Source organism: Miniopterus schreibersii (genome assembly GCF_964146895.1).
Source record: "Miniopterus schreibersii genome assembly, chromosome: 1".
In the NCBI taxonomy this organism is placed as follows: domain Eukaryota; kingdom Metazoa; phylum Chordata; class Mammalia; order Chiroptera; family Miniopteridae; genus Miniopterus; species Miniopterus schreibersii.
In genome coordinates, this window is record NC_138101.1 from 200,339,249 (window position 1) to 200,355,083 (window position 15,835).

Sequence of the window (15,835 nt, forward strand, 5' to 3'; positions counted from 1 at the left end):
CTCCTCCTCAGCCCAAATGGGATTGGGGCTAGAGCACAAGGTAGGGGGGTGGGGGCAAGATGTCATGGGTGAGAACCTGCCTTGGGCACCCTCAGCCCCAGGTTAAATATAGACCAGTGGCTCCTCCCCCATCTCTCCCAGGCTGACTGCAAGTCCGAGATAAGCTAGCCTCCTCCAAGGCCCTCAAGCCTGACCCCTCCTCCCTCCAGTTCTGATATACCCTGGGGAGGGAGTGGCCCAGGAAGTCCTGGATGTGGTTGCTGGGTCCAGGGAACTGTGGGCTGTGGGGTGGGCTGGGCACCAGAAACTGCATGCCCAGCTCCCCTCTCCAATTCTGATGGAAGGTCTAGCCTGGCAGAGCCCGTGAGGATGGGCACCTGGGGGAGGCTCTTGGAAGGTGGTGTCAGGGAAGGCTTCCTGGAGGAAGTAGCTGTCTGCATCTCAGTGCTGGCTATAGCCTGGCTACATCACTGGCCGTGAGAGCTGCCTGGTGACACTCCATTTTCACAGCTCGGGGATCACCTCCTGGGGGAAGCTTCCCTGGCCAAGCCACTGGGCCCCCACCAGGCCCAGCAGGACTCTCACGGGTTTCTGTCCTGCCCCCCAGGGCTGGGCGCCCTCCAGGCCTCCTGACCCTCCTTTTCGCCCCCAGCTTTCCTGTGGCTAAGATGCCAACACCTCGGACATTGACCTTTGGGCTGGAGCTGCACAGCCCCAAGGAGCCCATGGAGCCACAAACCCCAGTGCAGAGCACTCGGCAGACAAGCAGTGGGGAAGTGCCCAGCGCCCACCATGAGGACTTGAGGCTGGGCCTGGGCACCTTCCGGCGAGCCTTCTCCCGAGTGAGCCAGAGGGCCTCGGGCCGGGCTGTGGAGGAGGACCCCGGCCTGCTCAGGCGCAGCTCCCGCTTCCTGTTCCGGTCCTTACGACGCTCCCCGGACGACAGGCCGGCTGCTGACCAGTGCCAGGCCACCGCTGTGCCAGGGGCAGGACATGGCCCGGAGGTGCCCTCCAGGGTCACTGATGGTATCAGCCGGCAGTTGTCCACCAGGGTGGAATCTGAGGAACTGGAACCCGAGGCAGGTGAGGGCTTCACAAACAACACTAAGCATGGGAGTAAACTAAGGCCAGAGGGTCGGAGAGCAGAGCCCAGGCTTCCCGACAGGCTCTCCTCCCAGCTCCCCAAACCCCCGCCCCCTGCACAATTGCATTTTAAATTCTTCCATATCTCTGCAAAGGGAGTTCCCACTGGGGACATGAGAAAAGTGAGGGTCAGAGAGATTAAGCGACTTGCCTTATCTCACAGCTGGGAAGTGGAGAGATGGAATTTGAATCCAGATTTGCACAGCTCAAGAACCTGGCCTCTCCACAGCCTTCCTGGCTCCTGGCTGCACTAGGTGCACAAGGCATTGGCCCTCTTAGGTCACAGGCTCACGGAGCTTGCATAGGAGCCATGGCTGCCTGGAGGGGAGGTCGGGGGGCTGCCCAGGAGAGGACACGCAGGAGCTGGGCCCTGAAGGGGGGGGTGCAGGGGGAGGTAGAGGGCTCCCAGGGATGGGCTGGCTCAGAGCAGGGAGCAGCACAGAGTGCTGGGGCGGGAGCCTGGGCATTGTGTGACTCACTGGGCAGCTCTGACCCCCTGAGCCTGCAGTAAGGACTGCACTTGAGGCCACCAGGTCGGGCGCACAGAGTTGGGGGCGATGGGGGAGCAGGGGCTGAGCCACACTGCCGTCTTCAGCCAGGCTTGGGGTCTGTCTGGGGTTCTGCCTCTTCAGACGTCATTCTGAGGACAGTTCCCAGCAGTTGAGGATGTTGCTCTAGAGCCAGGCTGGGTCAGACTGGTGGCCTCCAGGCCTCCTGGGGCGGTCCCCTCACTGCCCCTCCCCTTGCCTGTCCTCGCAAAAAGGCAAATCTGTGGCAGACCTCATCACCGAGCGGCAGCTGCTGGCCGCCTTTGAGCAGCTGCAGCGCCTGGAGACGGCGCTAGTGGCCGAGAAGGCCTCGCACACCTTCGAGGGGGACCCCACGGGCTTCGCGCGGCGCGCCATGGACGTGTGCCTGCACTACGACGGGCTGGCCGCGGAGATCCGCACCATGGTGCGCGAGACGCTGGGCCCCGACGGCGTGGACGCGGACGCGCTGGCCGAGCTGGCGGGCGTGGTGCGCGCCGAGGAGGAGGCGCACCCCGCGTCCCCCGCCGACGGCGACTTCCTGCGCACCCCGCGCCGCTGGCGCCAGCTCTGGGAGGACGCGGTGCGGGGGAGCGCGCGGGAGCGCGTGCAGGGCGCGGGCGCCGGCGAGGCCCCGGGGGCAGCCGAGCGCGCGTCGGGCCTCGCCAGGGTCCTGGCCGAGCTCGGCGGCTTGGTTCGCGGGGACCTGCAGAAAGTGCAGCTGCAGGTGCAGCCCGCGTATGCGGCCGCCGGCTTCCCCGCGTGGGAGACCTACCTGCGCGCCTACCACGGCGCCGTGGCGCAGCGCCTTCAGGAGCTCGCGCAGGACGCCCGCGGCTGCGAGCAGCTCTACATCCTGCTGGACTGGGCCGCCAACGTCTACGGCAGGTGAGCCGGCCGGGCACTGCGCACGCCCAGGCCTGGGGAGCCCGCCCTGAGGAGCGCGGGGCACCGGTCCTCGCCGGGAGGGGCCGCCGATTGGGCGTGGGCATTCCCGGGGCCAGCCCCGGCTGGGCCAGGCTGGGGGCCTACAGGCCTTCCACATTCTTTCCTCCGCGTCCGAGGCCACACTGCGCTCTACCCGGGCTTTCACAGGGGGCCACCCGTGCGCCGGCTCTTGAACCTGGGATGCGTCGGAGGGGACGTTCCCACCGAGGCGGGGAACCCAGTTAGAGGGCCCACGCTAGTCCACAGGGTGCCTTTAAGTGAATTAGGAAAGGGCCCCCCTCCAGGCAGGACACAACCGCGGGCTCACGGCGGCGTGGCCTGGGTTGGATTTCACCCCCACTCTCGCTGGTCTTTGGATGGCCACCTAGGAGCAGGACACAGGCGGACCCACCTCCCGCCCTGTGGCTCTGCGCAGGGCGACGGGCTGAGCGCTCCGGGCCCCACAGGCAGGAGAGCGTGTGTGTATGTGGGGGGGGAGCCCTGGAGTCCTGGGCACGTTAACTTGCTGTGTGTCCTCAGGTAGATACTCGGCCCTCTCTGGGCTTCCCTGGTGGGCCGGAGAGTGGCAGTTTCCTGAGACGTGTGGTACTGGGGCGCTTAGAGCTCAGACCGTGAGGGCAGAGAGGTCACTTCTGAGGAAGCCTGGCCGAGGTCCGCCGGGCAGCCGTTCTATGCATTCTCGCACAGGGATGATGGCTGGTGCCAGGAAACCCAGCAGTGAGAAGCTTGGGGGGGGGGAGTGTGTGATCAGAGACCGGGGTTCGGGACCCTGCGGTGATGGTGATCGTGGTACCCTCTGAGCCCGGTCAGAGGGTCGTGGAGTCAGCCGCTGCCTCATCAGCCCCCGCCCTGCCTTCCAGTCCTAACTTCCTGGGCGCCCCGGATCTGACCCTGTCCACGGAGCCGCTGCCCCCGCTCCTGGCACCCGACGTGTGGGCCCAGCTGGAGAGCGACTACACCCGCTTCCTGGAGGTTAGGCGGGGGCGGGGCCAGGGCCAGGGGCGGGGCGGGGCCTAGAGGGTGGGGCGGGGCCAGGAGGGAGGGGAGGGACCAGGGTGGAGGGGCGGGGCCAGGCGGATGGGCGGGGCCAAGAGGGCGGGGCGGGACCAGGAGGGAGGGGCCAGGGTGGGGCGGGGTCAGGCGGGGGAGGGGCCAGGACGGAGGGGAGGAGACAGGGGCGGGGCGGGGCCAGGAGGGAAGGGAGGGGCCAGGAGGGAGGGGCGGAGCCTACGTTGAGCGCCCGGGGGTCCCGGGATCCCGGCAGAGTGGTATCCGTGGCTCGAGCCCCGCCTGGGTGGCCCTTGTCGCCGAGGGCGAGAGACGGGGCTCGGGAAGTCGGGGGCACCCGGACCTGCTCCCCGGGGGTCTCACGCGCCCTGTTCCCCGCCGCGCGCAGACCAAGATCGCCAGCTGCTTCGACGGCATCCTGCAGCTGGAGCAGAGCCGCTGGGCAGCCGCCCAGGCCCCCGACGTGCTGCAGGGCCGCTACCACACGCCGCTGTCCATCGACATCCACATGGTGCGGCCCGGGAGGGGCGCTGAGGAGGGGGCGTAGGTTTGGTCTCCCTCGAAGTGGTGACGCCCAAAGCTATAAGACCCAGGACTCCCCTCCCCCTTAGGTGGGAGCGTGAAGACCCACGTGGGGCGGGATGGGGGACCCCGGGTCGCATGGCCAGGCAGGGGACGCCAGGGCACAGCTCCAAGGTGGGTAGCTGGCCGCGGGTGTCGGGAGTTGGGAGGGTTGACCCCCCCACGTTGAGGCCGCTGGAAGCTGGGGCGGAGACCCTGAGACACGAGCGGGGCGGGCTGGAGACGTCGCTGGGGGACCAGGTGGGGGCCCAGGGGCCTCGGGGCCCAGGGCTCGGCGGCGGGCTCAGCGCGTGGCCTCGCTCGCAGCTGGTGGCGGAGCACGTGAAGGCGGCGGGGGCCATCTCCGCGGAGCTGGAGGCCACCACCTTGCGGATCTGCGCGCGCGCGCTCGGCCTCTTCGTGCCCAGGTGCGGGCGCATCCTCGGCCGGCGTGGGGCGGGAGGGCGGCCCGGCCAGGGGGTGGATGGTAGTGGGCCCCGGAGGGGGGCCCATCCCCTTTGCTCGGAGTCGGAGATCCGCGACGCGCGGGAGGGAGGGGCCGCGTCCCGACGCCCCAGGTCTGCGGAGGGGGGTCCGGACGGGAGGGAGGCCTCGGGGTCCTAGCGCGGCCCGGAAGGCTCCTCAAGGCCTCGGCGTCCCCCGCCGCAGGTTCGAGAAGGCGTTTCTGGAGTCGGAGGCGGTGAGCGAGCCGCACCTGGGCGCCTACATCAACGCCTGCGAGGAGCTCAGGTGGGTCTCGGGCCGCCCCGCGCGGCGCCCGGCGCGGCCAGCAGGGGGCGCGCGAGCTCCGGGGCCCGGGCCGCAGAAGGCTTACCGGGCCGGCGGCGGACAAATTTGGGCCCGGGCGTCAGCGGGAATTCCCAGGAGGCCTCCAGGAGCGCCCCTCACCCCCCTTCCCCGCTGTGGGGTCCCCCCTCCGCCCCCGGAGCCGAGGCCAGGGAAGGGAGGCGGTGCAGAGGCCGAGCTGCTCCAGCTGCCCCAGGGTCTGCTGCCAGCCCAGCCCATCCGTGCCAATGCGGGTTCAGTTTCTTTCCTCCCTCATCCCAGCCAGCCTTCTCTCTATTCAGGACACTCCCCTTTCCCGGAAAGCGGGGCTATGCTGGGAATGGGGCATGTGTGGCTCTGCTCCCAGGACCCAGAGGCCCTACCCTGTGGCCTGGCAGTGCCTTCAACCCCAAGCCAAGCCTCGGTGTCCCTCCTTGTGGATGCAGGACAGCAACTATGGGCACAGACTCTGAGCCACCCCGGGTTCAGATCGCAGCTCTGCCACTTGCTGGCTGTGTGCCTTGACATAAGTCACTTCCCCTTCCTGTGCCTCCTTTCCTTACCTGTCCATTGGGGATCAGAGCACCTGTGCCCTAGGACTCAGGGCCTTAGAGGACTGCATTCACACAGGCTCTTCGTGAGCACCTGTGATGTGCCAGGCACTGCTCGTGCCTTGCCTACCCGATGCATGTCATCCCAAGTGTGGTGTCCTCACGTACAGATGGGAAAGTAGAGTCTCAGAAAAGAAATGCCACTTGTCCGCGGTCACACAGCCAGTACGGGCTGGACATGGAATCTGAGCCAGGCCTGTCTGAATCCAAAGCATGACCAGGATGAGAACACTGTCTTGTCCCTAATCTGTGTCAGGCTTGTCCGTTCGGGCCCAGGGAACATTCTCCACCCCTTGGTAGGCAGGCAGGCTCTGGACCAGCCCCTGATGGAACTTTAGCCTGCCCTTCTGTGTCCCTGTACTGGGGACTGGGCATAGCCTAGCCCTCAATTTCCTCAGCACTGAAATGGGGACATTGTCATCCTCAGGGAGGCAGTCATGACACTCAAAGAAGGGCCCCCTGTGCCAGGCTGGGCTGGGCTGCACTATGCAGGAGGGATGGAGGTTTGGCCCAGAGCTGCCACAGGGGAGCTACATTACACAGTGGGGCCACCACCATATCCCACTGACCTACCCTCCCATGCTTAGCTCCTGGGGCTTTGATTCTGTCCCCTCCCTTAGCTCCCAGGGCTACTCCATTGTGTGGTTCCAGGCCCTTCGTGGTATAGTCCAGGTGAATAAAGTTGGTGTGGCACCTAGCCTGCATGACTGCATGACTGCATGCCAGGTGTTGTCCCCCAGCCCACTTTGTCACCTGTCCTGGCCCCTCCCCAGGACCAGTCTTCTGGTCAGGTTCCCAGGAGCCTTTACAGAGCTGGAGAAGCCCCTGGTGGCTACCACCTGCATCTTCCAGAAGCGACTGCTCCAGGGTTTGCAGCGTGATATGCAGGTGAGTGGCTCGGGTCCTTCTCTCCCTGCTTTCCACACCCAGCAGGTGCCCCGTACCCTGGAGTCTGGGGGCCCAAGTCACAGCATTTGTTTACTCCAAGGGCAGTTTCAGGGGTGGTGTGTTGGGGGTGGGCAGGGGACCCAGACAAGTCCCCAGCTGGGCAGGGATGGTCAGTCTCCACTTCTTGGAGATGGCAGGGCCTAGTGACATAATTTGTAGGAAAGATGTAACCAGGGCACTATGTGGGGAAGGGGGTCAGCTAGACGCCCAGAATCTCTCCTATTGACATTGTCCCTAGACCTGAAGCACCCCTGTCAGGAGCATGCACTGGGCTCTGAGGGGAAGCCCTAGTGGATGGGGGGACAGAGTTAGAAGATTCCCACCCCTCATCCTTGCTCCCAGCCACTCTTCAGGGTCCTGTGCACCAAGGCCTGGCTGACACAGGATGCACTGCAGCCCCTCATGGACAAGGTGATAACCTTTGCCGGCCACCTGGAGCACGTGGCCCCACTTCCTGCACAGGTATTTGGAAGGGGCATGGCCCTGGTGGGTTCATGCCCAAGGCTGGGCCGTTGACCCTGACCCTGACCCCCCATCTCAATCCTGATCCCAACGGCCCAGGAGACTCTGCAGGAGGCGCACCGGTATGTGGTCCGCGAGTACCTGGCGCAGGCGCTGAGGCCACGCGAGCGGTTACGGGGCGTTGAGCGCTTGACTGGCTCCCAGAAGATGGGCCTCGATGCCCAGGCCATTGGAGACACCTTCCAGGGCTTGGTAGGAACATTGTCTGACTGCCTCCGAGCACTTGCTTCCGCGGGGTTCTGGGGCCAGCGGGCCCTTCACTAAATTCAGCTGTGAGAGCCCCTGACGTTGGTGGAAACGTTCCCCCCCCCCCCAAGTCTGCTACCGGGAGAGGGGCAGGGCAGTGCATTGCGCATATTTGCATATATTTGTATACATTTGCATACATTTGTGGGGTTCAAAGAGCAAGCGTCACAACTGCATCTAATGGGCCTGGCTGTGGGAGGCCTTTCCTCCACCCCTCCTCCCTGCACACACATCCCTCATGGGGCGCAGGTCCCCCACTCTCCAACTCCAGGCAGAACTTCCCAGCTGGGACCTCAGTTTATCCATCTGAGCAGAGGTGGGGAGACACTGAACTGTACCTCCGGCCGAGGCCGGGGCTGCAGGAGGGCCACGGGTGCACTAATGGGGGTATTGCAGGCAGGGTGGCAAGGGGGCTCCTGGGGAGGTGGCCAGCCCTCCACCATCCTGTCTCCCTGCCTCGCAGGGTTCGGAGGCCACGTGGCTGGACCAAGCAATCCTGTGCGTGGCTAACATACTGGGTGAGACCTGCAAAGACGACATCCAGCGGCACCTGGAGGCGCTCATCCAGAGCTACCCCGACATCAGGTCCGTGCTCCACCTGCTAACCCGGTTCCAAGGGAGCGTTGCGGGCCTTGGGGTCTGGGGGTCTGATGGTGGAGACATGTACCCCTCCCTGCCCGGGGGAGTTTGGGGGGAGACCTGGCCCCACCTCGGAGACAAAGTCCTCTCTGGAAGCCCTGCCAGGAGGAAAGAGCTTTGCTGGGGGGGGGGGGGGGGCTGGGGGATGAGTCATCGAACCCCTGGAAATCCCAGTTGGAATCTCTTCCTGATCTTGGAGATTTCAAAAACCCCTTCCCGGTGCCCTCCCCAATTCCCTACCCCCAGCCTGTACTGTCTCTGACTAATTCAGAATGACCACCCCCTCAGCACTCTGGGGCTCCCCTCCTGACCCCTTGGGATTCCCCTGCCCTCAGTGGCCCGGCCCTCCCAGGCTCGTGGGTGCTCCAGCAGAGAAAGGGTAACTGAGGATGCCTCTGGGTGTGGACCTCCCGCTTCCACGCTGCCTTTCTCCCTGTTGCCTTGCTGAGGATCCCTGCCCAGTGCCCTCAGGAGGGGGCCCCGGCACCTTTCCCAGGCCCATGGTGCTCTAGGCCAACCGCCCTCTGCACCACCACATTGCCTCCCCCCTCCCTCCACCGTGGTTCCTGAACCCCTGCATAGGCTGTTTGTTTCCCCAGTCCAGTGGCCCCTTCTCTCCACCCTGCCCGCACCCTTCAAGGCCCAGCCAGCCCCTCCGGGAGTGCTGCGCCTCCTGGCCTCGCTCAGACCAGGCCCCGGGAATGTGGGTGCACTCATGCCTCCAGCCTGAGCCAGGGCTTCCCCTCTCCCAGGGTTCAGGGTGTCGCTGGGGGTGCTGGGTCTGCACTGAGGGCCCTGTGTCTCTGCAGGCGCGACCACGTGCTGGCCATTCTGGCGCTGCGCCGCCTGGGCCGCCAGCGGAACCAGCGCCTCCTGCAGCGCGCCCAGGACCTGCTGAGGGCCGCAGCCAAGGCAGGGGGCTCCGGGAGCACTGGGGGCCGCGTGCTCTTTGAGGAGATCGAGGTACCCACCTCCATGGACGTGTTCATCACTTGTATCTAGTGCTCCTGGGCCTGAGCAGAGCTGACCTGAGGTGGGGGCTGCCATAGGTGGATGCTCAGCCACCGTCCCCCAGGCCCTGAGCCCCAAGCGAGGAGTCCAGGGAGGCACTCAGCCCAGCCCTCAGCCTGAAGCCGAAAGCCCTGACACTGTCATCCTCAGCTAAGCATGGCTGCTGGGCCAGAAGGAATGGTAATGATAGAGGCATTTCAGGCATCTGCGGGGGAGTCTTGGGGGCAGAGGCTCCCTTCCACACTCCCCACTGGGAAGGCCTCCCTGCGTAAGTGTCCAGCACCACCCCCAGTCTGAAATTGAGAAACGGACGGAGTTTTTGAAAAATAAACAAATTTAAATGGTGCTCCCCTAAGTAGGGGCAGGGCCAAGGAGGTCTGGGTCCCCATGTACCAAGAGGCAGAGCTGGAAGGTTCTGTGGTTACCCCATTTAGTGGTTGGCCCTTTCCTACCCATTGTACGGAAGTGGAAACTAAGGCACACCCAGAGCTGGGAAGGCCCACGCCAGTGGCTATGGAACAAAATAGGTTTCGGCCCTGGAATTTGGAGTCCACCGGCCTCATGTGCCAAGTGAGCCCCGCCCAGCGGGGGTGGGGGGCCACTGCTCTGTCCTTTCTAAGCATGCCTGGGTCCCTGGGAGACAAGAAAACGCCAAGGATTGTTCTGCAGCTTAAGGTGTTTGGGTTCGATATGAGAGAAACTGCAAGGTTGTGGGGCTACTGCCAAGCAAGCGAAACCCACGGAGTGTGTGTATGGGGGGCTGAGCCTACAGGCCTCGGCTCTGGAGGTGGGGCTGCAAGGAGATCTGCCCAGCGAGCACCAGCACCCCTCCCCACCCCATCCTCCGGTGAAAAGCTGGCACTGAAATTTGACTCCAGCCTTGGGTCAAAGCTGCTGGGAAAACCCATTTGCATTGGCAACCTCAGGCTTGGCAGGGACCTGGGTGCTGAGATGAGACTGTTTACAAGGAGACACCAAGACTGGCAACAGTAGGGGCCTCCCCCACACCCCTCCACGAAAGGCCCCCCCTGCTTCTCTGGGCCTGGCCCTGACCATGGCAGAGCTAGGGAGCAGGTAACTGCCAGTGAGCCAGGGTTCAAAGAGCCCAAGGAAGTTGAATCTCCCAAGCGCAGGGCGAGCGAGGGTCCTGAAGGGCTGCAGGGCTGGGCAGGCGGGGGACGTGTCTCCGGCTCCTCCTGGGCCCACCTCTTGACACTGCTGCAGGTCTGTCCTGCTCCCCACACCGAGGCCGGAGCATGGAGCCAGGGCTGAGTCCTGTTGGGGTCCCTGAGGGGCGGGAGCAGGTACAGGGGCTGCCCCCTCCATGGGTGCGTGGGGGCTAGAGGCTGGTGGTGGGGGAAGTGAGGGAGTGTTCAGTCCTCCCTGAGTGGGGAACCTGGGGGGGTGGGGGGGTGGGGCAGGAATGAGGAAGAGGTAAGGCTGGAGTTCCCAGGCCCCAGGGTTGGGCAGAGGGCAGGGTGTGCCTGAGAGCTGCCACCGACAGTGGAGAAACCTGGGCCAGCACCGGTGGCCTGGGACCTTCAGCCACGGAGGGGAGCCATCAGTGGGGCACCTCTTTCATTAGGGAGGGGCAGGTGATGGACAGGTCAGTGGCCTGGGTGGGCTGGGGAATAGGAAACCTTGGTCTGGTCTGTTCTGGTCCAGGCCAGGTTCTCTCCAGGGAGCCCCTGCCACCCTACCCCATGTTCGAGTCGCAGGCCCTGGACAGAGGCCCCCTCCTGCAGCCCCTGGCCCTGACCATGACCATCCTGGCCCTGCCTCAGCCCCTTGGTTGGAGTCTGAGGGTCTTGGGGCTAGGTTTCCAAGTCAGGCTGCAGAGGTGAGTCAGGGTTCAGTCCTAGCTCTGCCACTTTCCAGCCATGAGACTGTAGGCAAGTTCCTTCACCTCTCTGTGCCTCAGTTTTTCCAGCTGTGAAATGGGGGCACTGTCTGTGACTCCCAGGCTGGGGAGGGTGAAGTAAGTGCCAGCCATAAAGCCAGGCCCCTGTCCCGCCCCATGACTCCATGTTCCCAGGGGCCTGGCCAGGCCAGGGTCTGCTAGAAAAACCTGGGAAGACCCTGGGTGCGAGGGTGGGGAACTCTAGCGGCAGCACAGCCCGAGGTGAGTGGGTCAGCACATGGGGGAGGCCCCGAGGAGGGGGCCGAGCAGCCTCCTTCATGATGCAGTGGGAAGGACTTAGGCTGAGACCCAGACTGTCTCCCTGAGTGTTTCTAGGCCCAGAAACAGGAAATCGGGTTTCCTGGCAGGAACCTCCATGCCCAGGCCGGTTTGTGTGCCCTGGTGTATGTTCCTGTGAGCCCAGCAGTGTCTGGGGGCTGGAGTCAGCTTTTCGAGGACAAGCCGGGATGAGCAGCTCCTAATGAGGGTGCAGTCAAGGAGACTGGGGACCACAGGGCTGGCTGAGAGGTGGGGGACACCCTGGGAGGGTTCAAGCCCAGGGCTCTGGCCATTGGCCATTCTGCCCCGGGGGGTGGGAGCTGTGCCAGGACCCTGCCACCTCCCTGTCCACCAGGTCCTCTGAGACCTTGCAAAGAGCCCAGGGTACTTGGCCACCCTGTTGTTCATACCAAGCCTGAGGAGGGGAACTGGCTCTCAGAGCTGCTTCCGGACATGTTGACCAGGTTGTCTGGCTAGTAAGGAAGTGTGTTTGTGTGTGTTCCTGGAATGTGCCAGCCCCGGCCAGCGCCTGGAGAATGGAGGGATCTTGCCCAGTGTCTGTGGTCCTCTATGGAGCAGGACAGCCTGGGAGCCTCTTATCTGGCCCTCGAGCTGGAGGCCCCACCTGCTGATTCCTGGCCCTGCCCCTGCCTGGCCACCCTCCACCCCTGCAGGGCTCCCTTGCTTCCCTCTCCGCTCAGCTTGTCCTCCCGCAGTGCCCATACTCCGGGGCTCCTCCATGGACCGGGGGCGGTCTCTGCTCTCTGTCCCTGAGCCTGTGGGTTCTTGAGTCAGGGCTTGCTCCATAAAGTTTGGGGCTCCAGCCTGGGCTTGTCTGGGAGGGCAATGAGAAGGGGCAGAGGGCCGGCCTGCCAGGTCCAGGGACATGATGAACTACAGCCTGCCAGCCCAAGGGCAGCCATGGAGTGACAGGAGGGGACTTGAGTGCCCACCCTAACTCAGCCTGGAGCTTGCACCCTCTGCAGGCACCTCTCCCTGCTGGTCCCAGCCCTGCTTGAGTGGGTCGTGGTGGATGAGCCCACAGAGCCACACCACGGAGGAGTGAGGTCAGGCCTCAGCTCCACCCTCCTATAGCTGGTGACTCGGGTGCTTTTCTGTCTGGGGTTCCTTGAACACTTGTCTGCAGCACTCAGCAAGTGAGGGAGCTCGGGCGAATGACACACCAGTACCCAGGCAGGGTATGCTGCGAGGGCCAGTCAGTGTCACTTCCCTGCCTGGACAGCCTCTCCTGGCCCTGGACCTCATGAGCTCCCTGTACATGGGGACAGCCCCCTCAGCAGGATCTGGTCCTTGGAGGGCCCTTAGCAACTGCCCAGGAGGGGAGAAGAAGCTGCTTGGTTCCCAGAGCCACCTGATGTCCCCAGTCTCACTTCCGTCCTTTGCTACCACAAAGTCCCTTTGGAAACCCCAGCAAGACCAGAGGGCCCCCTGCGGGGGTCAGTCCACAATCTATGCTCAGGCCTGGGAGAAAGAACAGGGACCTGGCTCCCCCTGCTCACTGCCCTTCCCTAGCCAGTCCGTGTGGAGTGCTCGGCAGTGAATCTGTCCTGGGCACTAGGGAAACATGAAGCATAGCTCCGGGTCTGGGGGATCCAGTCCCGCTAGTGGCAGTGCAGGCCCCCCTTCCTGGGCCTCGGGGGGGGATGTGCTGTGAGTCAGAGCCCCATGGGTGGGTGCCACCAGGGTTACAGCCTGGCCTCCCCGGACCCTGCTCTACTTGGACAAGTCAGGCCACACCTGGGCCCACTCCTCTCCTGGGACCCTCGGGGCCGGGCCCCTCATCACAGAGGCCCCTCCTCCTTCCCGGGCTGTCTGCGATGTGCCCACAGACCTATTAGCGGCTTGTGAAATGTGTTAAGTGTTTTCATTTATAACTTTGATAGTGTTTTGGATAGTGACTTGTTCACTGAGTTCAAAATTAAAAAGGACATAAGGTGAGAAGTCTCCTTATTTCCATCTCCTCTGGGTCCTTCCCTGGAGCAACCAGGGCTCCTTTCAGGACCACTGAGCCTGCAGAAAGTGATGACCGGGGGACCACCTGGATGGTGGAGCCTCGGGCGGGCGTGGGGAGCCTGCTTTTGCTGTGGCGGTTGGGTTGGGGGTGAAGCGGTCCCTCTTGAACCCCGTGAGAACTAAGTCCCCAAATAATGAGGTCTCAGGACCTTAAGAGGGATCCCGCGGACAGTCCTGCGGTGTCGGGGGCACCGCCCTGTGCGGGGCTCTGCGAGCTGCTGTAGGCTTTCCTCCCCGGGCAGGGCTGAGAGCCAGCTCTGGATTCACACGCCTCTGGGCTGGGACCCCAGCGCTGCACCTTCTTAGCTGTGTGACTTTGGGCAAGTTACTCCACCTCTCTGTGCTCAGGGCCTGGCTTACAGCGCGTGCTCCCGAGGGGAGCAGGTGCTGCTGTTTACACACAGTCCACTGTAAGGCTTCGCTGGCCCCGAGAGCAGTGCCAGCTCCATTTCCAGCAGGGAAGACTGAGGCCCCGGTGTAGGTGATGGAGCTCCCAGGGGCCAGGTGGGCCCCGTGCCGAGCCCCCATCCTTTTGCCTTCCTTCTCCCAAGTCTGGACGCCCAGAGCCTGTGGGTGTCGGCTGAGGGGCGCCCGGCGCTCGAGCTCCAGGAGCGGGCAGGCCCTTTGGTGGTTTGGGCAGCCTCCCTGCCCCCGCCCCGGCCCGGGGACGCTCAGCACTGGGATTCCCAGGAGGGTTCCCCCGCTGTCATTGGGTGGGACCCAGTGGAGAGCAAGGCTCCAGGGACGCTTTCCTGGAAATCACGCCGACTAGAAGGCTCCGAGGGCAGCTCCAGGCCTGAAGGGACAGAGGTGGAACTTGCCCATCTTGCGTCACCACCAAAAGCTGTTGTGAAAGGCCAGGCCCTTTTAGGAGAGAGAGGTCAGGCGACGGGGGCCGGCATGGAGAGCCCCCGATGCCCTGGGAGGGTGATTCCTCCAGGAAGCCCTCCTGCACTACACTCCTTGGAAGGCCACCAGTATTGTGGGTCCTGTTGCCCCATGAACCCTGCAGCAGCCATCTCCCCTTAGGCCTCAGTTTCCCCATCTGCCAGGCAAAAAAGGAAGGGGAGGGGCTGTTCACGAGTAAACATCTTCACGTGGGGGCAAGTGTCCTTGAGGGAGAGATTGCCTGGGAGAGTGCTTCTGCTCAGCTGTCCAGTCCATCCCGTGTTCCACGGGGCAAATCAGCTGACTCCAGCCCAGGACTGCAAATGACCCCGAGCAAGTGACTTCTCTGAGGGAAAGCCCCTGACCCTAGAGGCCTCAACCTGTGAGCTTGCTTACCCTTCTGAGACTCAGTTTCCTCATCTGTGAACAAGACACAATGGCTCTACCCAGTGCAGTTAGTGAGTGGGGCATCCCCGGGAACAAGAGGCCCCAGGAAGGGTCCCTGCAGGTCAGGTGGTGGCCTGAGAAGTAAAGGGAGGAGCGGGACTGAGGAGCCGGGCAGCGGGAAATGCAAGTCATCTCACAGAGGGAAGTGGGCCCAGGCCGGGGGGGAGGGCTGGGCGACATCCCCGAGCGCCCTGGTCCCCTGGTCCTGGGGAGCCCACCCCTCCGGCAGCACCGCCCTGTGACCAAGGCCACTGGCCAGGCCCCCGGGGTGCCACCAGGCCCAGAGACTCCCCCTCGGCCTGTGCACCTGCTGCCCCAGCACCTGAATGTGCCCCTTCTGCTTTCCATTCCCCTCTTCCCAGGCGCTTGTCCCCAGCAAGGCCCTGGGACAGTCCCAACAAGGCATAGAGGGAGGACCCGTGGTCAAGCACCACCCCATGAGGCTGGGGGCCCCCCAAGGATGAAGGTGAAGACTCAATTCATGAACAAGGTTATAAAATGTTAGGAAATATCCCCCCCCCCAAAGATGAAAGCAGAGTGGAGGACAGTTAAACCTCCCATGTCAGCATCTAAGCCGTCTGGCCTGGCAGTCCCTCCTTGTGTCTGACTTAAACACATAAAACTGCATTTCCACACTGATCAACATCGGGGTGGAGCAACGCGTAGCGGGGCCCCCAGCTCCGCCACTGACTGACCCAGGACAGGACCTCTCTGTGCCTCAGTTTTCTCATCTGTGAAAAGGGGAGAGTGAAGGAGGGCCCATTTCATAAGACTGTCCGGTGAAGACAGGCAATGCACGCAGAGCGCTTAGAAGGGAGCCGGCACCTGCGGAGTTCCACCAACAGCAGCCGGTCACCCGAAGGACTGAGAGCGGCGTCGGGAAGAGGTCTGCAGCCCCTTACTTACAGCCACGGTACCCACAGCGGCCAAGAGGCGGCAGGCCAAGGGCCCCCGGTGGGCGGGAGGGAAACAATGGACTCTTCAGTCTTGTGAAGGAAGGGACGTCTGGCACCCGGTCTAACACGGTGAGCCTTGGGGACCTTATGCTAAGAGAAATCAGCCGGTTGCAAAAGGACACATACTGTCCTGTGTGTGATTCCACTTCCATGAGGTGCTCAGAATAGTCGAATGTAGGAAAACAGAAAGAACGGTGGTCGCCAGGGGCTGGGTGGAAGGGGGAGAGGGGCGTTGGTGTCCAATGAGCTTCAGTTTTGCAAGGTGAAAAACGCTCTGGAGATGGCGGTGGTGACACCTGCACATCAGTGTGAATGTACCCAATGCCACCGAGCTGTGCCCGTAGATGGTCAAACGGTCCGCTTTGTTATGCATATTTTACC

At 63.7% G+C, this 15,835-nt stretch overlaps 1 protein-coding gene across 1 annotated transcript; it reads left to right on the top strand.

Moving 5' to 3' along the window:
• Positions 1–668: 668 nt before the first annotated feature.
• EXOC3L4 (exocyst complex component 3 like 4) lies at positions 669–9,323 on the top strand (the record flags this gene model as incomplete). Its single annotated transcript, XM_081140829.1, has 11 exons — positions 669–1,083; positions 1,907–2,558; positions 3,479–3,590; positions 4,015–4,137; positions 4,515–4,615; positions 4,857–4,937; positions 6,358–6,472; positions 6,875–6,994; positions 7,094–7,246; positions 7,764–7,885; positions 8,749–9,323. The coding sequence occupies 11 exons, from the start codon at positions 669–671 to the stop codon at positions 8,939–8,941; spliced, it is 2,187 nt and encodes a 728-aa protein (XP_080996955.1). The 3' UTR covers positions 8,942–9,323.
• Between the last annotated feature and the right edge of the window lie 6,512 nt (positions 9,324–15,835).